At 63.1% G+C, this 17,294-nt stretch overlaps 1 protein-coding gene across 7 annotated transcripts in view; it reads right to left on the reverse strand.

Annotated features, from left to right (window-relative positions):
* Positions 1–3,518: 3,518 nt before the first annotated feature.
* Positions 3,519–17,294, reverse strand: part of FGFR3 (fibroblast growth factor receptor 3) — a 14,962-nt gene continuing 1,186 nt past the window's right edge. Inside the window, exons 2-17 of one of the 7 annotated variants that reach the window (XM_011936772.1) lie at positions 12,807–13,076; positions 12,531–12,584; positions 10,787–10,956; positions 10,588–10,711; positions 10,306–10,496; positions 8,515–8,659; positions 7,839–8,029; positions 7,391–7,536; positions 6,884–7,005; positions 6,695–6,805; positions 6,421–6,611; positions 6,188–6,310; positions 6,036–6,106; positions 5,681–5,818; positions 5,432–5,537; positions 3,519–5,258 (exon numbers count right to left, since the gene is read on the reverse strand). In XM_011936772.1, coding sequence (XP_011792162.1) covers positions 5,112–5,258; positions 5,432–5,537; positions 5,681–5,818; positions 6,036–6,106; positions 6,188–6,310; positions 6,421–6,611; positions 6,695–6,805; positions 6,884–7,005; positions 7,391–7,536; positions 7,839–8,029; positions 8,515–8,659; positions 10,306–10,496; positions 10,588–10,711; positions 10,787–10,956; positions 12,531–12,584; positions 12,807–13,076 — 2,300 coding nt within the window. In that variant the 3' untranslated portion in view covers positions 3,519–5,111. Of the gene's footprint in view, positions 5,259–5,431; positions 5,538–5,680; positions 5,819–6,035; positions 6,107–6,187; positions 6,311–6,420; positions 6,612–6,694; positions 6,806–6,883; positions 7,006–7,390; positions 7,540–7,838; positions 8,030–8,514; positions 8,660–9,287; positions 9,439–10,305; positions 10,497–10,587; positions 10,712–10,786; positions 10,957–12,518; positions 12,585–12,806; positions 13,077–17,294 lie in introns of all 7 variants that reach the window. The other 6 variants (XM_011936771.1, XM_011936770.1, XM_011936769.1 and 3 more) reach the window with 6 other exon arrangements.

Below are 17,294 nucleotides of genomic sequence, written 5' to 3' on the forward strand. Positions count from 1 at the left end.
AAGCTCCACCTCCCGGGTTCACGCCATTCTCCTGCCTCAGCCTCCCGAGTAGCTGGGACTATAGGCGCCCGCTGCCACACCCGGCTAATTTTTTTTGTATTTTTAGTAGAGACGGGGTTTCACCGTGTTAGCCAGGATGGTCTCCATCTCCTGAGCTTGTGATCCACTCATCTTGGCCTCCAAAGTACTGGGATTACGGGCGTGTTTTTATTAGAGACGGAGTTTCATCATGTTGGTCAGGCTGGTCTCGAACTCCTGACCTCAGGTGAGCCACCCGTCTCAGCCTCCCAAAGTGCTGGGATTGCAGGTGTGAGCCACCGCGCCCAGCCTAAACTCTCAGTTCTAGCGTAGGGATTCAGGAATTGGGCATACAGCTTCCAGACTCCTTTTGGAATGTCACAATCCAGACTTTTTTTTTTTTAATGAAGGGCAACCTGCAGTGGGTCCCGGTGCTGGCAGGAGCGTGCTGGCGAGCCGGCTTTGTCTGTGTGTGTCCTTCAGGGGCCCTAGGGCTGACCACCGGGGAGCCCGTCCTGGGCCGTGTTAAGCACCTTTTGTAGAACTCGTATTTTTATTAAAACATCAAATCTGTTCCTGTAACAGTGCAGAGTAATAGTATTTCTGAAACGCTGGGCACACAGGAGCTAGTGGAAGCCGGCAGTGCTGTCCACGTGGCTGCAGGGGCTGGGCCTTGGGGTGCGCGTGGCTGCGAGGCCAGTTCCAGAAGGAGCCTCGCCATCCCTGGGGTTTTGAGTGCTGGGCCGCCCTCCATGGGTTTAGCCTTTGGCCTCACGCTTCCTGCTCTGCAGGGTCAGGAGGCCCACGTTCCCAAGTCCTGTGACAGCGTGAGCTGCTCATGGAACAGTGTGGGATGTTCTCCAGGCCAGTGGCCCTGTCACCTGGTCATGCTCTCCCTGCTCTGGGGACCTCAGTGACTTCTTGGGAGTACTGGGGTTAGGGGCTGGGACCCTGGCCGAGGTGTCACCCAGGAGGGCCAGCTCTTCCGAAAGACTCCTCAGGCAGCTGAGGGGAAAGGGTACTGAGTACTGCCCTCAGGAGTCCTGGACGAGGCAGGGCCTTCAGCCTGCAGTCTAGCCCACAGGCAGGGCCCAGACACCCTGAGGGACGTGTGGTGGCCTGGGCGCATGGAGGGCAGTCCCCAGTCCGGACCTCTGGGTGCCTACCTGCCTCAGCGTGGCCCGGCTGCAGGAGTGCGTGGATGGTTCCAGTGCCAGGATAGCAGTGTGGCATCTTGGCTTCCAACCCTTCTCAGTAGACAGAAGCCATCCCTTAGGTGGCTCTGCCCACACTGGGACCAGGCCCTGTGGGTGCCTCACGGGCTTCTGTGGCCCTGGCTACTGGTTTGTTCACACTGAGGGTCCTCCCTCGGGGCCTCCCCCGACCCTTAGGCCCTTACTGATCAGAGGAAATGATGGACCCACAGCTGGGCTGGGAGGTGCTCATTCATGGGGACAGCAACCCCAAGAGCTGTGAACAAACCTGGTGCCCTTGGTGACCCCAGGAGCCACGAGTTGTGTCCTGGAAGCCGGGCCTCCCATGAGACACGTCCCCCTCAGAAAGCCATCAGCAGACGGCAAGGGCGGGGACCCTGCCAGCCTAGAGCATGCCCAACCCCTAGAGGGTGCCCTGATGGTGGAGGTTCAGCTGTGCTGACAGCCGCTCATGGGCTCACCTTCTTATGGGACAGGGAAGGCAGCTGGGGAGCCCCTCGTGGGGCAGCTTCGAGGACTCTGCCCTGCCATCGGGTTCTCTAAGGAAGTGCTCTGAGGAGGAGGAGACTGGCCCACCAGCACCTTCATGGGCCACTGTTCTCCCGGTGGCCCGGCCCTTTGGTCCCCAGCACCCATTCAGGGTCCCACTGTGCCCACCAGAGGTCCACCAGGGCCCTGACTGGAGAAGGGCCTTAAGTTGTGGCAGGGACAGAGCCAGCGCTAGGTGGCGCCCCCGGCCTGCGCTCCGAGCCCCATGCTCTGCTGGCCTTGGTGTGGCTGCTGTCACTGCCTGCCTGTTGGCCCGGTCGCCCCACTACCCTGCGGGCCTCAGCCTGTGACCTTCAGGCCCACATAGGCCTCCCCATCCTGCCACTGTCACCAGGCGTCCCATAGTCAGGCCTGCCTCCGGGCCCAGCATGGGGTTTCTGGAAGGTGTGGGCCTTAGGGAAAGCCCCTTGTGAGGTCACTGTGCTGCCTCCACCAGGCCTGCGCCCACATGTGCTTCCCTGAATGGGGTTGAGTTAAACCCTTGCCTGGCCGGGCGCGGTGGCTCAAGCCTGTAATCCCAGCACTTTGGGAGGCCGAGATGGGCGGATCACGAGGTCAGGAGATCGAGACCATCCTGGCTAACACGGTGAAACCCCGTCTCTACTAAAAAATACAAAAAAACTAGCCGGGCGAGGTGGCGGGCACTTGTAATCCCAGCCACTTGGGAGGCTGAGGCAGGAGAATGGCGTGAACCCGGGAGGCGGAGCTTGCAGTGAGCTGAGATCCGGCCACTGCACTCCAGCCTGGGCGACAGAGCGAGACTCCTCAAAAAAAAAAAAACCCTTGCCTGCCCAGGAAACGGGGGTCAGGAACACCCCCTGACCTGAAAGGTGAGTTTGGAGCCAGAGTATAGAGTGAAAGTTCGTGCAGCCCATGGTTCGGAAACCCTGCTCTCAAGCCAGCAGAGGGGAGGAGAGACGAGGAGGATGGCAGAAGGGACAAGAGCAGCGGGGAGGACAGCAGAGAAGAGGGAGGATGGCAGAGGACAGAGGGAGGTGGGGAGAACAGAGGGGTTGGGGGAGGAGAGCAGAGGGAGAACGGCAGAGATGGGGACAGCACAGATGGGGAAAGCAGAGGGGAGGACAACAGAGAGGATGGTGGGGAGTCACGAGATGGCACCCCTCCTCCAGGAAGCCTTCCCAGACTTGCTCTCACCAGGTTGTCCTCCCACCCTGCTAGGGCTGTGAACTTGGGCAAGGGCCCGGTTCCATCTCTGGGTTCTCAGCACCCGCATCAGCACCTCATCTGCCCAAAGGTGCTGTGTCACTGTGGGGGACCCTGATGGAACCCAAGGCAGTGGGGGCACTGGTTGCCCGGCCTGGGAGGGCAGAGGCTGACCCAGAGAGTGGCCACCTGTGTAGCCCCCAGGGCCCCAAGAGGGTTTTGCTTACTTTTGGCTCCATGGGGGGGATGCCCAGAAAGCTCCCCAGTTGACTGGGAAGGCGGTATGCCAGGGGTGAGGTGATGAGGGAAGGTCTGCCTCACAGCTCGTGGGACAGGACCCTCCCCACCACCACCACCTCAGGAACCCACGAGCTGGGAGCAGCCAGGGCAGTGCACCCCCAGGCACCCTGCTCCCTCCCACCAGGGCCCTCCCGTAAACTCTCCTTGCCCTTGGGGCTCCCAGACCACCAGGGAGACCTTCGGTGCTGCTGCCAGCATCCACCTGGGACCACCTGGCGGCCAGTGACCCCTCCCTCCCCTATCCCAGAAGAACGGGAGGCAGAAACCTCAGAGCCAGGTTAGGAACCAGGTGTCTTTATTTTTTGCAAAGTTCGTCGCTGGGTTAACAAAATCGCACCTGCAGGTTTGGGTGACACCTCTGGCCACCATGCACTGGGTCTCAAGAAGAGACCACCCTGAACCATGGCCCTGCAGGCAAGCAAGGGACAGCCGCCCAGACTCAGTGCCCAGCAACAGTACAGAACCAACCAACTGCATTCACAGCTTTCCTCCAAGCTTTGAAAGGTAGCAGTCCAGGCTATAAAACTCTAGAAGCATTGCGTAAGAAGTGTTAAGTCTACAGCAAATACATCTTGTAAAAACTCAATAAATTATATATATAGATATATATAAACTTGTAACATCTAATAACATCTGAACCTGCACGCAGGGCCGGCCCCTCCCTGGAAACCATCTTCCCGCCTGGGACACAGCAATTAGAAGAATTTGTATGAAAATACCAACTTGCTTTGAAGTCCAAAAAATAAATCTCCTCAAGAAACATCGTATAGAAATCTAATTCCCCTGAAAAAGAAGGACAAAGGAAATAAAATATCCTCACTCAATGGAATCACCTCCAACTATTAACGACCTTTTAGGCTTGGAGGGAATCCTCCAGCGCCGGGGCAGGCTGGACGTACATTCTTGGCTGTCCCTCTATGGGCAGGATAAACCTTCTCGGCTGTTAATAAGTTAAAAATTAAAACTCTCCGCCATGTGGCTGGCTAAATGCTAGAAGTGTTGGGGTGTGGGAACAAGGGTGCCGGGGGCCCATAAATAGCTTTACAAATATACAGGTCCAGTTTTAAAACAAAACTGCGGTGCCAGAAAAGGCCCTGCTCCTCTGCTTGCATGGGTGAGACCCCTGGGGCCTCCCTCCCCACCCAGGGCCACGTGTGCCTCCTGTGCCCCCAGGGTGGCAGGCCTCCGCTGTACCACTTTTCCTCTTCCATATACTTTATATATATGTATGTATATATACCATATACACAGCATCTATTTATAGAAATGTACACTAGTTTCTGGAATAAACCTTTTGGATAAAAGGTAGAAGCTCCCATCTTCAGGTACCCGTAATTTCAGTCTCTGAGGGGCAGGGTGGGAACTGGGAAAGCCTGGAGGTCGGGGGGCAGTGCCACTAACACCCCCAGGAACAAGGTGCTCGACACGTGGGGCTTCCCTGCAGGCTCAGCTTTGGGTGTGGGAGGGGTTGAGGCCCGCCCTGTGATGTCCCGTGGTGCAAAGGCAGAGGCTGAGGCCATGTTGGGCCCAGCTCCCTGCCCCACGGGGGTCCCACCGGGTGGGCCCACTTACATTCTGCACTGGGTCCCCCCAGAACAAAGGCCCCTTGGTGCTGCAGCACCGGTCAGGAGGCTGTTGCACAGCAGCAGGGACACCCAGGGTGTACCTCTGCACCTGGAGGCCACGAGATGCGCATGCACGCAGACGCACACACACACGCACACACACCCGCGCACACGCACACAGACTGAAGCTTTGTGTAGCTGTCTCTCCATCTGCACTGAGTCTCATGCCGGGCAGTGGCTGTGCACCAGCAGCAGGGTGGACTGCTAGGGACCCCTCACATTGTTGGGGACCAGTGGCCCTTCACGTCCGCGAGCCCCCACTGCTGGGTGGGGCCGGGGGCAGCAGGTCGTGGGCAAACACGGAGTCATCCCCTGAGGAGCTGGAGCTGGGGGTGTCCTGGCCGCCGGGGGAGTATTGCTCGAAGGGTGCTGACAGGTCCAGGTACTCCTGCTGGTGGGAGGCGGGGTGAGCGCTGTCCCACAAAGCCCCTCTTCGCACAGCCACCGCTGTGCCCAGGCTGTGCCCTAGAGGGCCTGCCCCACACCTCAGCACTCTGGGAGGCAGGATGGCCGGGGGCAGGGGGGGCATGGGGGTGGCACTAGGCCAGAGCCAGCACTCACGTCGGTGGACGTCACAGTGAGAACACGGTCCAGGTCCTCCACCAGCTGCTTGAAGGTGGGCCTCTGGGAGGGCGCAGCATGCCAGCACTCCCGCATGATCATGTACCTGTGGGCAGGGTGCTCAGGTGTGAGCCCCACCACTTCCCACCTGATTCGGGAACAGCCTGAAGGGCTGCCAGTCCCTACCCCGCCCAGCCCTGGAGGGCCTCCCACCCGAGGACCCAGTGGAGGGCCAGGGATGGCGCTCACAGGTCGTGTGTGCAGTTGGCCGGCTTGTCCATTCGGTGGCCCTCCTTCAGTAGCTTGAAGAGCTCCTCCACAGGGATGCCAGGGTACGGAGAGCCCCCCAGCGTGAAGATCTCCCAGAGCAGGACCCCAAAGGACCAGCTGCAGGGGGAGGCGAGGTCAGGCTGTCCTGAGACTCCCAGGACAGACACCTGGGCGGGCACCAGGGGAACGGGCCAGGGCTGCGCTGCTGCCCCAGGGAGGGGTAGAGACCACGCCCAAGAGCCCCAGGGCACAGGCGTGGGGGCTGCCGCTGGGGTCCTGGCTCTGCCCAGTTCCCGCCTCCACCCCTGAAGCCAGGGGTCTGGAGGACACGTACACGTCACTCTGGTGGGTGTAGACGCGGTCAAACAGGGCCTCAGGCGCCATCCACTTCACGGGCAGCCGGCCCTGGGAGGGGGTGGGAAGGCGGTGTTGGCGCCAGGTGTCCTGCTGGCGTGGCCCCCACCCCCACCCCAGGGCCGGGCTCACGTTGGTGGTCTTCTTGTAGTAGTCGAGGTTGTGCACGTCGCGGGCCAGCCCGAAGTCTGCGATCTTCATCACGTTGTCCTCGGTCACCAGCACGTTTCGAGCAGCCAGGTCCCGGTGGATGCACTGGGGAAGGGATGGGAGGCAGGGCTGAAGCCTCTCCACCTCTCCCTGCTGCTCCCAGCACGTCAGGGCAGTGCCCAGCCTGCTCCACCCACACCTGCCACCCTGCTCACCTTCTGGGAGGCGAGGTACTCCATGCCTCGGGCCACCTGGTAGGCACAGGACACCAGGTCCTTGAAGGTGAGCTGCTCCTCAGGCGGCTTGCAGGTGTCGAAGGAGTAGTCCAGGCCCGGGGGCCGCCGCGCCCGCAGAAACTCCCGCAGGTTGCCCTTGGCCGCATACTCCACCAGCACGTACAGGGGCCCTGGGGGCACGGGCTCCTCAGAGGGGCTGCCAGACCCAGGAGGGCTGCCCACCTGGCACCACTGCCGCTACCACCACACCTACCGCCCTGCGTGCAGGCGCCCAGCAGGTTGATGATGTTCTTGTGTTTCCCAATCATCTTCATCATCTCCATCTCAGACACCAGGTCTGACAGGTCCTTGTCAGTGGCGTCATCTGTGCAAGGAGGGAGGGCCTGTGTCAGGCGGCGGCACCCCCAGCCCAGCCCTGCACCCCTGGCTGCCCCCTCCTCACCTTTCAGCATCTTCACGGCTACGGTGACAGGCTTGGCGGCCCGGTCCTTGTCAATGCCGATAGCCTCCGCCATGACCACCTGGCCGAAGCAGCCCTCCCCGAGGGGCTTACCCAGGGTCAGCCTGGCAGTGGAGGCAGAGGGGCCATGAGCGTGCAAGCTCATCCACTCTCAGCCCACCATGGTCCCCACTCCCGCTTGGCCCAGCCCTTGATGCCCAGAGACACCACCTCCAGGAAGCCCTCCATGCTCCCCCTACAGCCTGCTCATAAGGATGAAGAGTGTCACCTACTGCCTCCCGCCCTTGCTGCCCCTCCAAACACGGCACCTTGAGAGGGGCAGTCCCTGCCATGCACCCCTCCCAGGAGCATCTCCACAGAGCCCCAGCTACATCCAACATCCATCACATCCCTGATGGCCCCTAAACGCAGCCGGGCCCCTGCCTGGTGGCTGTTTCACCCCCACCACCGAGCCCCCTACAGCCCACGCCAGCCCTCAGCACCACTGACCGGGCCCGAGACAGCTCCCATTTGGGGTCAGCAGGCAGCTCAAGCTCGGAGACATTGGCCAGCGTGGGACCCTCCCCTGAGGACAGCCTTGCGATGCGCACCAGCGGTGTGTTGGAGCTCATGGACGCGTTGGACTCCAGGGACACCTGCTTGGGTCAGCAGGGGCAGGTTGGCGCCGTGCGGGCGATGGGGCGTGGAGGTACAGCTGGGGGTCAGTGCTGGGCCGGAAGCGGGGGCATTCTGACTTCCACCAGCATTGAATGAAGATTTTTAGAATGTTTTGTGTCCCAAAGTACCCTGGGCTCTACATGGTGACCAGAGACAAGGAGAGGTGAGCCCGCCTGGCTGCAGAGAGGACTCGCACAGCCAAGGACCAGCGTGGGCCGAGGGGGAGTCCGGGAGGCCCGGCGGGCAGGCAGCTCGGAACCTGGTATCTACTTTCTGTTACCTGTCGCTTGAGTGGGAAGCGGGAGATCTTGTGCACGGTGGGGGAGCCCAGGCCTTTCTTGGGGGTGCTGCGCAGGCGGCAGAGCGTCACAGCCGCCACCACCAGGATGAACAGGAAGAAGCCCACCCCGTAGCTGAGGATGCCTGCGTACACACTGCCCGCCTCGTCAGCCTCCACCAGCTCCTCCTCGGCTGCAAAGACACGGGCATTGAGGCCTGGCCTGGCCCCCACCCCGGCCCCCACGGATGCCCCTGGCTCAGAGCTGCAGGCACCACTGGGAGCGGGAGGGGGCTCAGAACCTCAGCACCCGCCTTGTCTGGAGGGTCTTGCGGTGAGTAACTTGGGTGAGTCTGGAGGGCCAGACCCTGAAGAGGAGGAACCCAGCAGAGCCAGCCAGTCCCACACCGCCACCAGGCGCCCAGGAGACACCAGAGCCGCAGGAGGGGCCTTTGGGGACCCAGACGGGAAGGGGGCTCGAGAAGGCTGATGGGGCCCCTCTGGGACCAGGACCGGGCCAGGCCAACTTTGTCCCCACACGGGGCACAGGGCCAGGTGTGAGGGCTCGAGGAGTGGGGTGGCCATAAGCTACAGGATTCCCGTCCGTCCTGGCGGCTTTGGCATGTCCCGAGCCAGCGTCCCCGAGACAGTGCGGAGCAGCAGCAGCAGAAGCCGGTACCTGGCAGCACCACCAGCCACGCAGAGTGATGGGAAAACCCAATAGAATTGCCCGCCAGGCAGGTGTACTCCCCGGCGTCCTCAAAGGTGACGTTGTGCAAGGACAGAACCTCTAGCTCCTTGTCGGTGGTATTAGCGCCCGCCGTCTACAAAGAGAGAGCAGAGCGATAGGCGAGCGCCAGCACCGCCCTGCGGGCACCGCACAGAGTCCACACGGCAGGATCCAGCCCCTGCAAGGAAAACGCCGCCACCACCAACTCCTCAGCCACCGCCAACTTGGTCACCGCCACGCGGCCGAGGGCCCTCCGCCTGGTGCACCGGTACCGAGCCCGAAGCCAGGCCCCTCCACCGGCGAGTCCTCTGTCCCAGGTGAGCGGCAGGCGGGCAGGCAGCATGCGGGTTAGCGCAGAGCCGGGCGGGTGCAGGTGGAGGACGGACACACGGACACACAGGCTGCAGAAGCGAGCAGGCAGCGGGCGGGGGTGGAGAGGGGCGGCAGGGGGCGCTCACAGACGGCACGGAGCCGGCCCGGTGGGCACCGGGCACCTCCCGTGCGGGGCGCAGGCGTGCGGGAAGGGTCGGCGCAGACCACAGGGCTCGAAGCGGGCGGTCACCGTGGAGGCTGGAGCTGCCAGCCTTGCCGAGGCGGCCACGAGCGGAGCGCGAGCCGGGGGCGGGAGCGAGCAGGGCTGGGCGTGCGGGGCGTGCAGGGCGCGCGGCCAGGGCCTTGGAGCTGGAGCTCTTGTGCCGGCCGGCATGGGACAGAGTCGTTACCTGCTCGGGGCCCGTGAACGCTCAGCCAAAAGGCCTTCTCGGCCACGCCTATGAAATTGGTGGCTCGACAGAGGTACTCGCCCCCGTCCCGCTCCGACACATTGGCCAGGCGGAGGCGCACGTCGGCCTCCACACTCTCACTGATCCAGGACTGCGGGGACAAGAGACCCGGCTCAGGCACGCCCCAGAGGCAGCCCCGCCGGGCACGAGGCAGGATATGGGAGACCCCCAAGGTACAGATGGAAGCTGGGCTGCGTCAGCCCCGAAGGCTGCCTGGAGGAGGCGTGGAGGCACTTCATGGTGGCTGTGATTCCACAGGATGCACGTCTCTGCCTCCACCCCAACAACCCAGCCCAGACCCTCAGACAGCCCCTGGTCGCCGGCCTGCCCTCCCCCGGGCTCTTGCAGAACCTAGGCCCTGGACAGGGCCGGAGGTGGCCTCTCTCTGGGCAGGGTCTGGACTCCACCCTCGCCCTGGGCCTGCTCCCTGCCCCCATCAGACCGTCTTCTCTCTGAACAGATGTTTCTCTTTGGGCTTTGAGTGTCGCAACCGTCCCAATTCAGTGGTCCCCACCCGGCAGCCGTGGGAACAAAGCTAAGGGCTCCGGGAGGCGGGCAGACAGTAAGCTCGGGCCCCAATGCACACAGCTGACGACTGCCCATTGGCCAGGTCGGGGCTCGGCCACTGCCTCTGAGGTCCAGAGGGGGCCTGGAGGGCTTGGCCACTGCCCTCCTGTCCTGGGGCACCACTGCTGCCCGAGTCACACCCACCCCCGAGAGGCCCCTGTGGGCAGCTCCATGTCAGGGATTCAGTGGCCAAGGTTGGCCCTCTGCAGACACAGAAACAAGTCCCACCGCAGCTGCCTGTGGTCCGAGGAGTGGGGTGGCTGAGACTCGGCCCCACCAGCACCCCCACAACCCCTAGACCCCAATCCTCACGCAACCCCCAGCCATGGGGCACCCTTGGGGCCAGCCCAGGAGCCTGAGCCGCGGCACCCATGAGCACACGGTGGCCCACCTTGAGCACGGTGACGTAGGGTGTGCCATCGGGGCCCACCTTGCTGCCATTCACCTCCACGTGCTTGAGCCACTGGATGTGGGGCTGCGCGTCACTGTACACCTTGCAGTGAAACTCCACATCGCTGCCCAGCACCGCCGTCTGGTTGGCCGGCAGCCCCGCCTGCAGGATGGGCCGGTGCGGGGAGCGCTCTGTGGGGGCAGATGATGCTCAGGGGCCACCCCCTCCCTCACCGTTGCCGCCACTGCCGCCCCAGAGCCCACGCCGGCCCAAGGCCCTCACCCAGCACGTCCAGCGTGTATGTCTGCCGGATGCTGCCAAACTTGTTCTCCACCACGCAGGTGTAGTTGCCGCGGTCTGAGGGCACCACACTTTCCATGACCAGGCTCCACTGCTGGTGCCGCAGCTGCAGCGGGGCACAAGTGAGTGGAGGCAGCGACCACTGCGCCTGCCAGGCCCAGAGCCACCCTGCCGCGCCCACCTTGATGCCTCCGATGCGGTGCTCGCCGCGGAACTCCTTGCCGTTCTTCAGCCAGGAGATGGAGGGAGTGGGGTTGCCAGCAGCCGGGCAGCGGAAGCGGACGGTGTTGGCAGCCGGCACGGCCAGCAGCTTCTTGTCCATCCGCTCGGGCCGAGTCCAGTAAGGGGCCCCTGCTGGCCAAGGTGCATGTGAAGGCCATGACCCGAGTGGGAGCTGAGGCCCCTCTGAACAACCTCCTTCCCAAAGCTGCCCCTGCCCACCCCCAGTCTCAGTTTCCCCTCCTGTGTAGAAAGAGGGTGGGATGAGGCTCCCAGGAGCCTCCACACCATGTCCCCACCCCGGGGCTTTCTCAGAGCTAGGCCATGTTTCCCCTCCCCTTCCCTCCAAGATGCTCTGCCTGGACCTGTGAAGTCGCGGAGCACAGGGCATTGTCCAGGGGAGCCCACCCGCCCAGAGAGGTTTGCCAGGGGCCAGGCCCACCAACAGGGAGACTGAGGACCAAGGGGGCAGCCTGATGTAGTGGACAAGCCAGGACCTGGGAGCAGTTTATCAGGAGAGGAGCCCAGTCGCCTGCAGAGCCAGGAGCCTTGGAGGCAGCTGTGCAGCATGGGCCCACGGGAATCAGAGACCCTACACCACCCTCTGCAGAGCTCAGAGTCTGACGGGCACCCAGGCCCTGCTTCCTCCCATCTCGATGTCCGGGGCTCCCACCACCCCTCCCTCACAGCCCAACTGGTTTTTCTCCTTCCTCAGGGCTGGGACTGCCTTCCTGCCAGGACTCCGGGCAAGGCTGAGCTGGCAACCCCCAGGAGGGGAGCAGTCCTCCCCTCAGTGACCTCACTGCCAGCCCCCTCCAGGGACACACCCATCAGGGGCACTGAGGCCCAGCAAGAAGCAGTGTGGACACAGGCTGGAAAGAGGCACCCCAGGGTGCTGAGCTCCCTCCCAGGCCTCCTGGAAACCCCCAGGGTGAGTTTCCCCAGCCCAGTTTATCTCATGGACTCAGCCTCCCCTCCTCACCTGCTCACCCCACGGGCGCAGGGACCCAGCCCACACACCATCACCATCAGTCCGCAAATCGTAACTGCCCCCCATGTCTGTGCCACGATGACCCTCCCCCTCACGCACTCACCTCAGAGTCCCTCCAAAACCAGAAGTCCCACCTTCCCGCTCTACAACTTGGCAAAGTCCACCTGCCAGTGTTCCAGGCCGGGACACCAGGCATCGTCCCTGACAGCTCTCCCACAGCTGCAGCCCACCCACCAGCCACCCTCCTGCCAGCCACCCTGCCCGCCACTGGTTGTGGTAGGTGTCCCGGGCTGGCCTACCACCTCACCCTGGGTCCATCCACCCCATGGCAGCCACCTGAACGCCCTGCCCTGCTGCGCTCATACCTACAGCATCCACCTCACCTAGAGCCAACACCAGAGCTCCACAGGCCAGCCCTGGCCTCCTCCTGCTCCTAGAACCCCCAGGGCCCTGTGCCTCAGTCTCCCCATCAGCAACACGGGTGTCCCCGTGCACCACAACCCTGCCACCGGGAGCCAGTGTCGGGCATCTAGAGCCATGTCAGTGGCTCAGCCCCTCCTGCATCCTGAGGGGAACGGACCTTCAGGGTGACCCCAGGGAGGTTGTCGCGGGGCCTTAGGCCCTTAGCTGCCTGTGGAGGGCGGGGCTTGGCAGCGGCAGCAGGCCCTACCCCGGCCGGCCTGACCCTGGACCCTGCTCCCACCTGCGTCCACACCTGTGTCCTCAGCCTCGTCCTCCCCGTCTTCGTCATCTCCCGAGGATGGAGCATCTGCAAGGCAGAGACGGCCATGCCCAATGCCCAACCTGCCCCAGGAGGCCCCCAGGTGCCCCTCCAGGTGAGGAAGGGTCCCCCATTTGGGCAGCACTTCTTGGGGGTGCCCTCCTCTCCACCAATGACCAGAGAGACCCCCAGTCGCTCCTGACCCACGCAGGGACTCAGGGAGCCCAGCACTCGGCTCCTTTCTGTAGCTGGCATGGCCCCAGAGCTCACCTGTCACCCGCACGCTGAAGTGGCAAAGTACGCGCTGTGTGAGTCGCTGCCGGCAGCTGTAGGCCCCAGAGTCCTCGTGGGAGGCATTCAGCACCTGCAGCCGCTGCGGGCCCACCAGGACACGCTCCGAGGGCACCAGCCCTGCGCCATCCTTGACCCAGACAGTGGGCCCCACGGGACCACCCCCCGGCAGGGGACAGCTCAGCTCCACAGCGTCCCCGCTGCCGAAGACCAACTGCTCCTGCCGGCTGGGCTCTGGGCCGGGGACTTCTGTGGGCAAGATGGGTGACCATGAGGCAGGCAGCCCCAAACCCGGCACTGTTTACAGACACAGCAGTGGAGGCCTCAGCCGCCCTGAGTGAGGAAGGCTCTGACCCAGATCCAGGGTCCCACCAGACCAGGGGCTGGAAACCGTGCCCCGAAAGGGCCAGAGGTCTCTATCTTCAGCTTTGCCAACCAGTCTCTGTCCCAAGGACTCCGGTCTGCCTTGGTGTGACAGCCGCCTTCCCCACACAACCTGCAGCCAACCCCACAGCGGTGCCCCCACAACGCTTCATTTACGGACACGGAGAATTCAAATCTCAAAGTATCACAGAGTGTGACTCTTCATTCTTTTGATTTGTTCAACTGCTTGAAAACATAAAATCCATGCTTGTCTCACAGGTGGCACCACAATGGGCAGGTGCTAGGGGCAAAGGGGACAGGCTGCCCTTTGCTGGCCTTCGGCTGAAATGGAGCTCAGAGGATACTGAGCTCGACAGAGGTACCATGACAGGGTTGGCCGGCCAGCCTCCTCGTGGCGCAGATTCACCCCAGGAGGGGTCCGTCCCTCTCAGCAGCCCCCACACCCCATATGGGCCTGAAGAGCAGTTCAGATGGACAGCCAGGGAACAAAACAGGCGAGGAGGAGGAGGTGCAGGGTCACGTGGCCACATGGACGGATCTGGGGGGCAATGCACGGGTTCACCAGGCAGAGCACAGGCTGGAGCAGCGCAAGGGGACCGGGGCGGGGCTGGGGGCTCCCTGGGGCGGACAAGGTTCTGTATCCTGCAGTTCCTACGGAAGCTCCACACAGCAGTCATGACAGAAAACACACCAAGAAGAGCAAACTACGAACACGTCGCTGGGTCCGGCCAGGGGGGTCTCACAGGCCGGGGACTGGGGAGGCCCAGGCGGGCCCTCAAGGGGGCCTGGTGGTGGGGTCCTGCTGCCTGCAGGGGGACTGGGGCCCCCCTCACAGATGAGGACCAGGCTGGGGGCAGGAAGCTGTGAGAGCCACAGAGCAGGTCAGCAGCCCTGGTCCCTCCCTGGGGGCTGAGAAGCTGGGGTTGGGGTCACCCACAGGGGCAGACGTGCAGGTGGCCCCTGGGTCCCTCCCCAGCAGCTGCCCAGCTCCCCGGGGCCACCAAAGCCTGTGACCCAAGGACACAGCACGGGCAGGGCTGGGGGGACCATCACCCCTAGGCTTCCCTGCCAGAGCCAGACAATGCGTGCAGGCGGGAGGCCTGGGCTTGGGGCCGGGACGGGGGTGGGTGGTCCCCCAGGCAGCCTCCTTCTTCAGACCCAGCTGGGCGGGTTGCACCATCACTTGTCATTCTGCAGACGCGTGGCCTAGATTCGGGGACCCAGCTGCCCACTCTGGCCACACCAGTCCCTGACTGCCTGGCCAGGCCCTATTCTCCCCAACCCACCTAATCCAGCCACACGCGCCCAGTGCCCAGCGTGACCCTGCCAGCCATGAGGGCCCACACTCATCCCCTGAAGCATCGCGGGAGCCCTCACCCCACAGGGACCCACAGCTCAAGGACTGCCCCTGCGGGGACCCTGTAGCCAGGGGGGCTCTCGGCCTGACCTCCAGCCCTCCAGTTCTGGCCAGTGTCTTGTGGGGACCACCCAGAGCTGGGAGCTGCTCGAGGCCCCCCAGAAGGCCGAGAACAGGCTGGTCATGGCAGCCTCAGCTGCAGGCCCTGGCCCAAGGGCAACAGCCGGTTGGTTCCGGTTTGGTCTGAGTGGAGACAACAGGTCAAGCCATCCACACAAGTATTCGCTTCAGCCTGGTCCAGCGCGGGGGAACGGGGGACAGCGCAGCCCCAGGCCAGCCACACCGGTGGCCATCTGCCCGTGTGTGGTGGGGAGGGTGGAGCCCTGACTGCCCCCCACTGCCTGCCTACTAGGTGCCAACAGAGGCCAGGGCACCCCAGCAGGGGCTGGGTGGGGAACACCAGGTGAAGGACGCTGTGACACAAGGCATGAGTGGCCACTATGAGCTCAAGGTCTGACCCCCCCGGGGAGTCAGCAGTTGGGTAGAGCCCCCATACCCCACCCAGCTGCCAGGCACGGGAGAGCTTTAGCCCCCCAGTGGCCCCAGGAAGGATTCTTTTTTTTCTTGATCAACAAAAGGGAGGCCCCACTGACACCACACAGACACTGGTGCCCAAACACATCGTAGACAAAACTCCTGCTGTACCCAAGGCGGGGTAGCCCACCCTTCTATGGATCCCACAACACATGCTCCTGCAGGCCCCCAACCCCACACAGTGCCAACCTCTACTTGGGCTCCATATGCCAACAACAGCCCTCTGCTGTGTGCCAGAGGGGTTGTGCTGGACCTGGGGGACGTTTCCTAGTCCCAGAGACTCTGCCACTCACTGGTCATGTACCTCAGTTTCCCCCAATGTGGCACAATGTAAAAATCCCACCCCACAGGCCCAGGAGCTCAGGGAAGGCACCACACCCTGTTAAGTGGCTGGAGAAGTGAGAGTCGGGGGAGAGGCGCTCCCTGCCCTGGGTCTCTTGCCCCAGGACTGATGTCCATTAGGCCAGGGTGCTGGGGACGGCCAAACGCTGGCCTGGGGAACCCTCCTCCAGGTTCTGGGTCTCTGCAGTGGAGGCCCAGTGCATGCGAAGGAGCATGGGTGACAGGGTGGGGGAGGCTTGCTCCATCATAAGCCCTTGGGTTGACCCCAGAGAACAAGGAGCAAATTCAGACTCACTTCCAGAGCTGGCTGCCCCAGGGGTCTATTTGGGTTTTGGGGTGAGATGAGGGCTTAGGGTCATGGAACAACACGTTTTGATTTTGGATGCACATGAAGTTCTCTGCAGCTGTCTGGGGGACAGGGGGTACTGCCAGGCAGGGGCCATAAAACAGCCTAAGAGGAGGAGGCCTCCAAAAGTCCAGCCTCCCTGTCTCCCCACCTGGAGACATTCCTCTTCAGAGTTTCACAATAAAGTCAGGAAAAAAGAGATCTAGAGGCTGGGCAGGCTAAAGAGGGCTTGCCAGGGTTATCCGGCCTAATCCTTCAAACAGCCTGCCATTATCGGTTCTCTTGGACAGGTGAGGAAACTGAGGTTCGAAGAGGGTACCCGAGCCTGGGCTGGCAGCCTGGAGGTCCAGGCCAACCCCCCACCCCACCAAAGGTGGCTCCACTCCCAGCTCATTCACTCCTCAATCACTCAGGTGAGGGCTGCCTGCCTCCCCAGATAGGGTGACTTTGGACCCCCCTCCTCCAGGAGACCCCCGAGCCCCTGGGCTCCCACCCAAGCTCAGCTGTAACAAAGGGTGCCCCATTCCCAGTTCCAGCTCCAAGTGAGACCTGAGAGCTGGGGGGCTGGGGGGTGAGGAAGGAAGGATTCCTAGGCTCACACAAGGACCTGGAGGCCAGGCTCAGCCCAGGTTAATGAACCACCCAGAGGCCCACGCGGCTCAAAGTCCAGCCCGGCAGAGGAGGGGTGGGGGAGGTTGCAGCCAGCACCTTCAGGAAAGACCCTGCACCCCCGAGACCCCTGCTGGGTGGGGTGGGTCTGTGGGAGAGCCGACCTTGTCCTCCTCCCTGCACCCTGGGGGGTCCCCCTAGGTTCCAACCAAGAACACAGCCCCGGGGAGATGGGGGCTGTCCTGGCAGGGCCTGGGGTGGCCAGGGCAGTCCAGGGGCCAAAACCTTCCCCACCGCCCTTGACCACTGCCAGCCAAGGCTCCATAATTTATGTTCCCAGGCAAGCGCTAGTCTAGACCTCAGTGCATTTCACGAGGTCTTTGTATTTTTACTGCCCGGCCCATCTTGTTAAGGAACCGGATTAAGTTTATTGACCGATCAACTCACTACCTGTTTCACCAGCTCCAGTGCGGGCGGGGTCGCCGCCCCAAGGCGGGGGGCGGGGCGTTCCAGGAGCGAGTGGGGGAGGCCCCGCGCGCCCGCAGGGGGTCCGGGAGAGGCTCCGCAGCCTGGCCGCCGCCCCTCCCCGGGGCTGGCTGACATTCCCGGGCCGTAGTGAGTAATATCTTTATCTGAATGAGAATACGAAAGCCAGGCTCCCCCCGCGGCCGCCCCTCCAGCACCCCTGGAAGCGGGGCCGCCCGAGCAGGCGCTAAAAGCGCGCGCTGACCTCCCGACGGCCCCTGTCACGCCGCTGAATGACACGCACATTCAAGCGCCGGGCCACTTTCATTCATAAAAAAAAATGACATTGTTCCGGGAGGCTGCAGCCGCC

The sequence above is a fragment of the Colobus angolensis genome, unplaced genomic scaffold (genome assembly GCF_000951035.1).
Source record: "Colobus angolensis palliatus isolate OR3802 unplaced genomic scaffold, Cang.pa_1.0 Scaffold157, whole genome shotgun sequence".
NCBI classification, from domain to species: Eukaryota; Metazoa; Chordata; class Mammalia; order Primates; family Cercopithecidae; genus Colobus; species Colobus angolensis.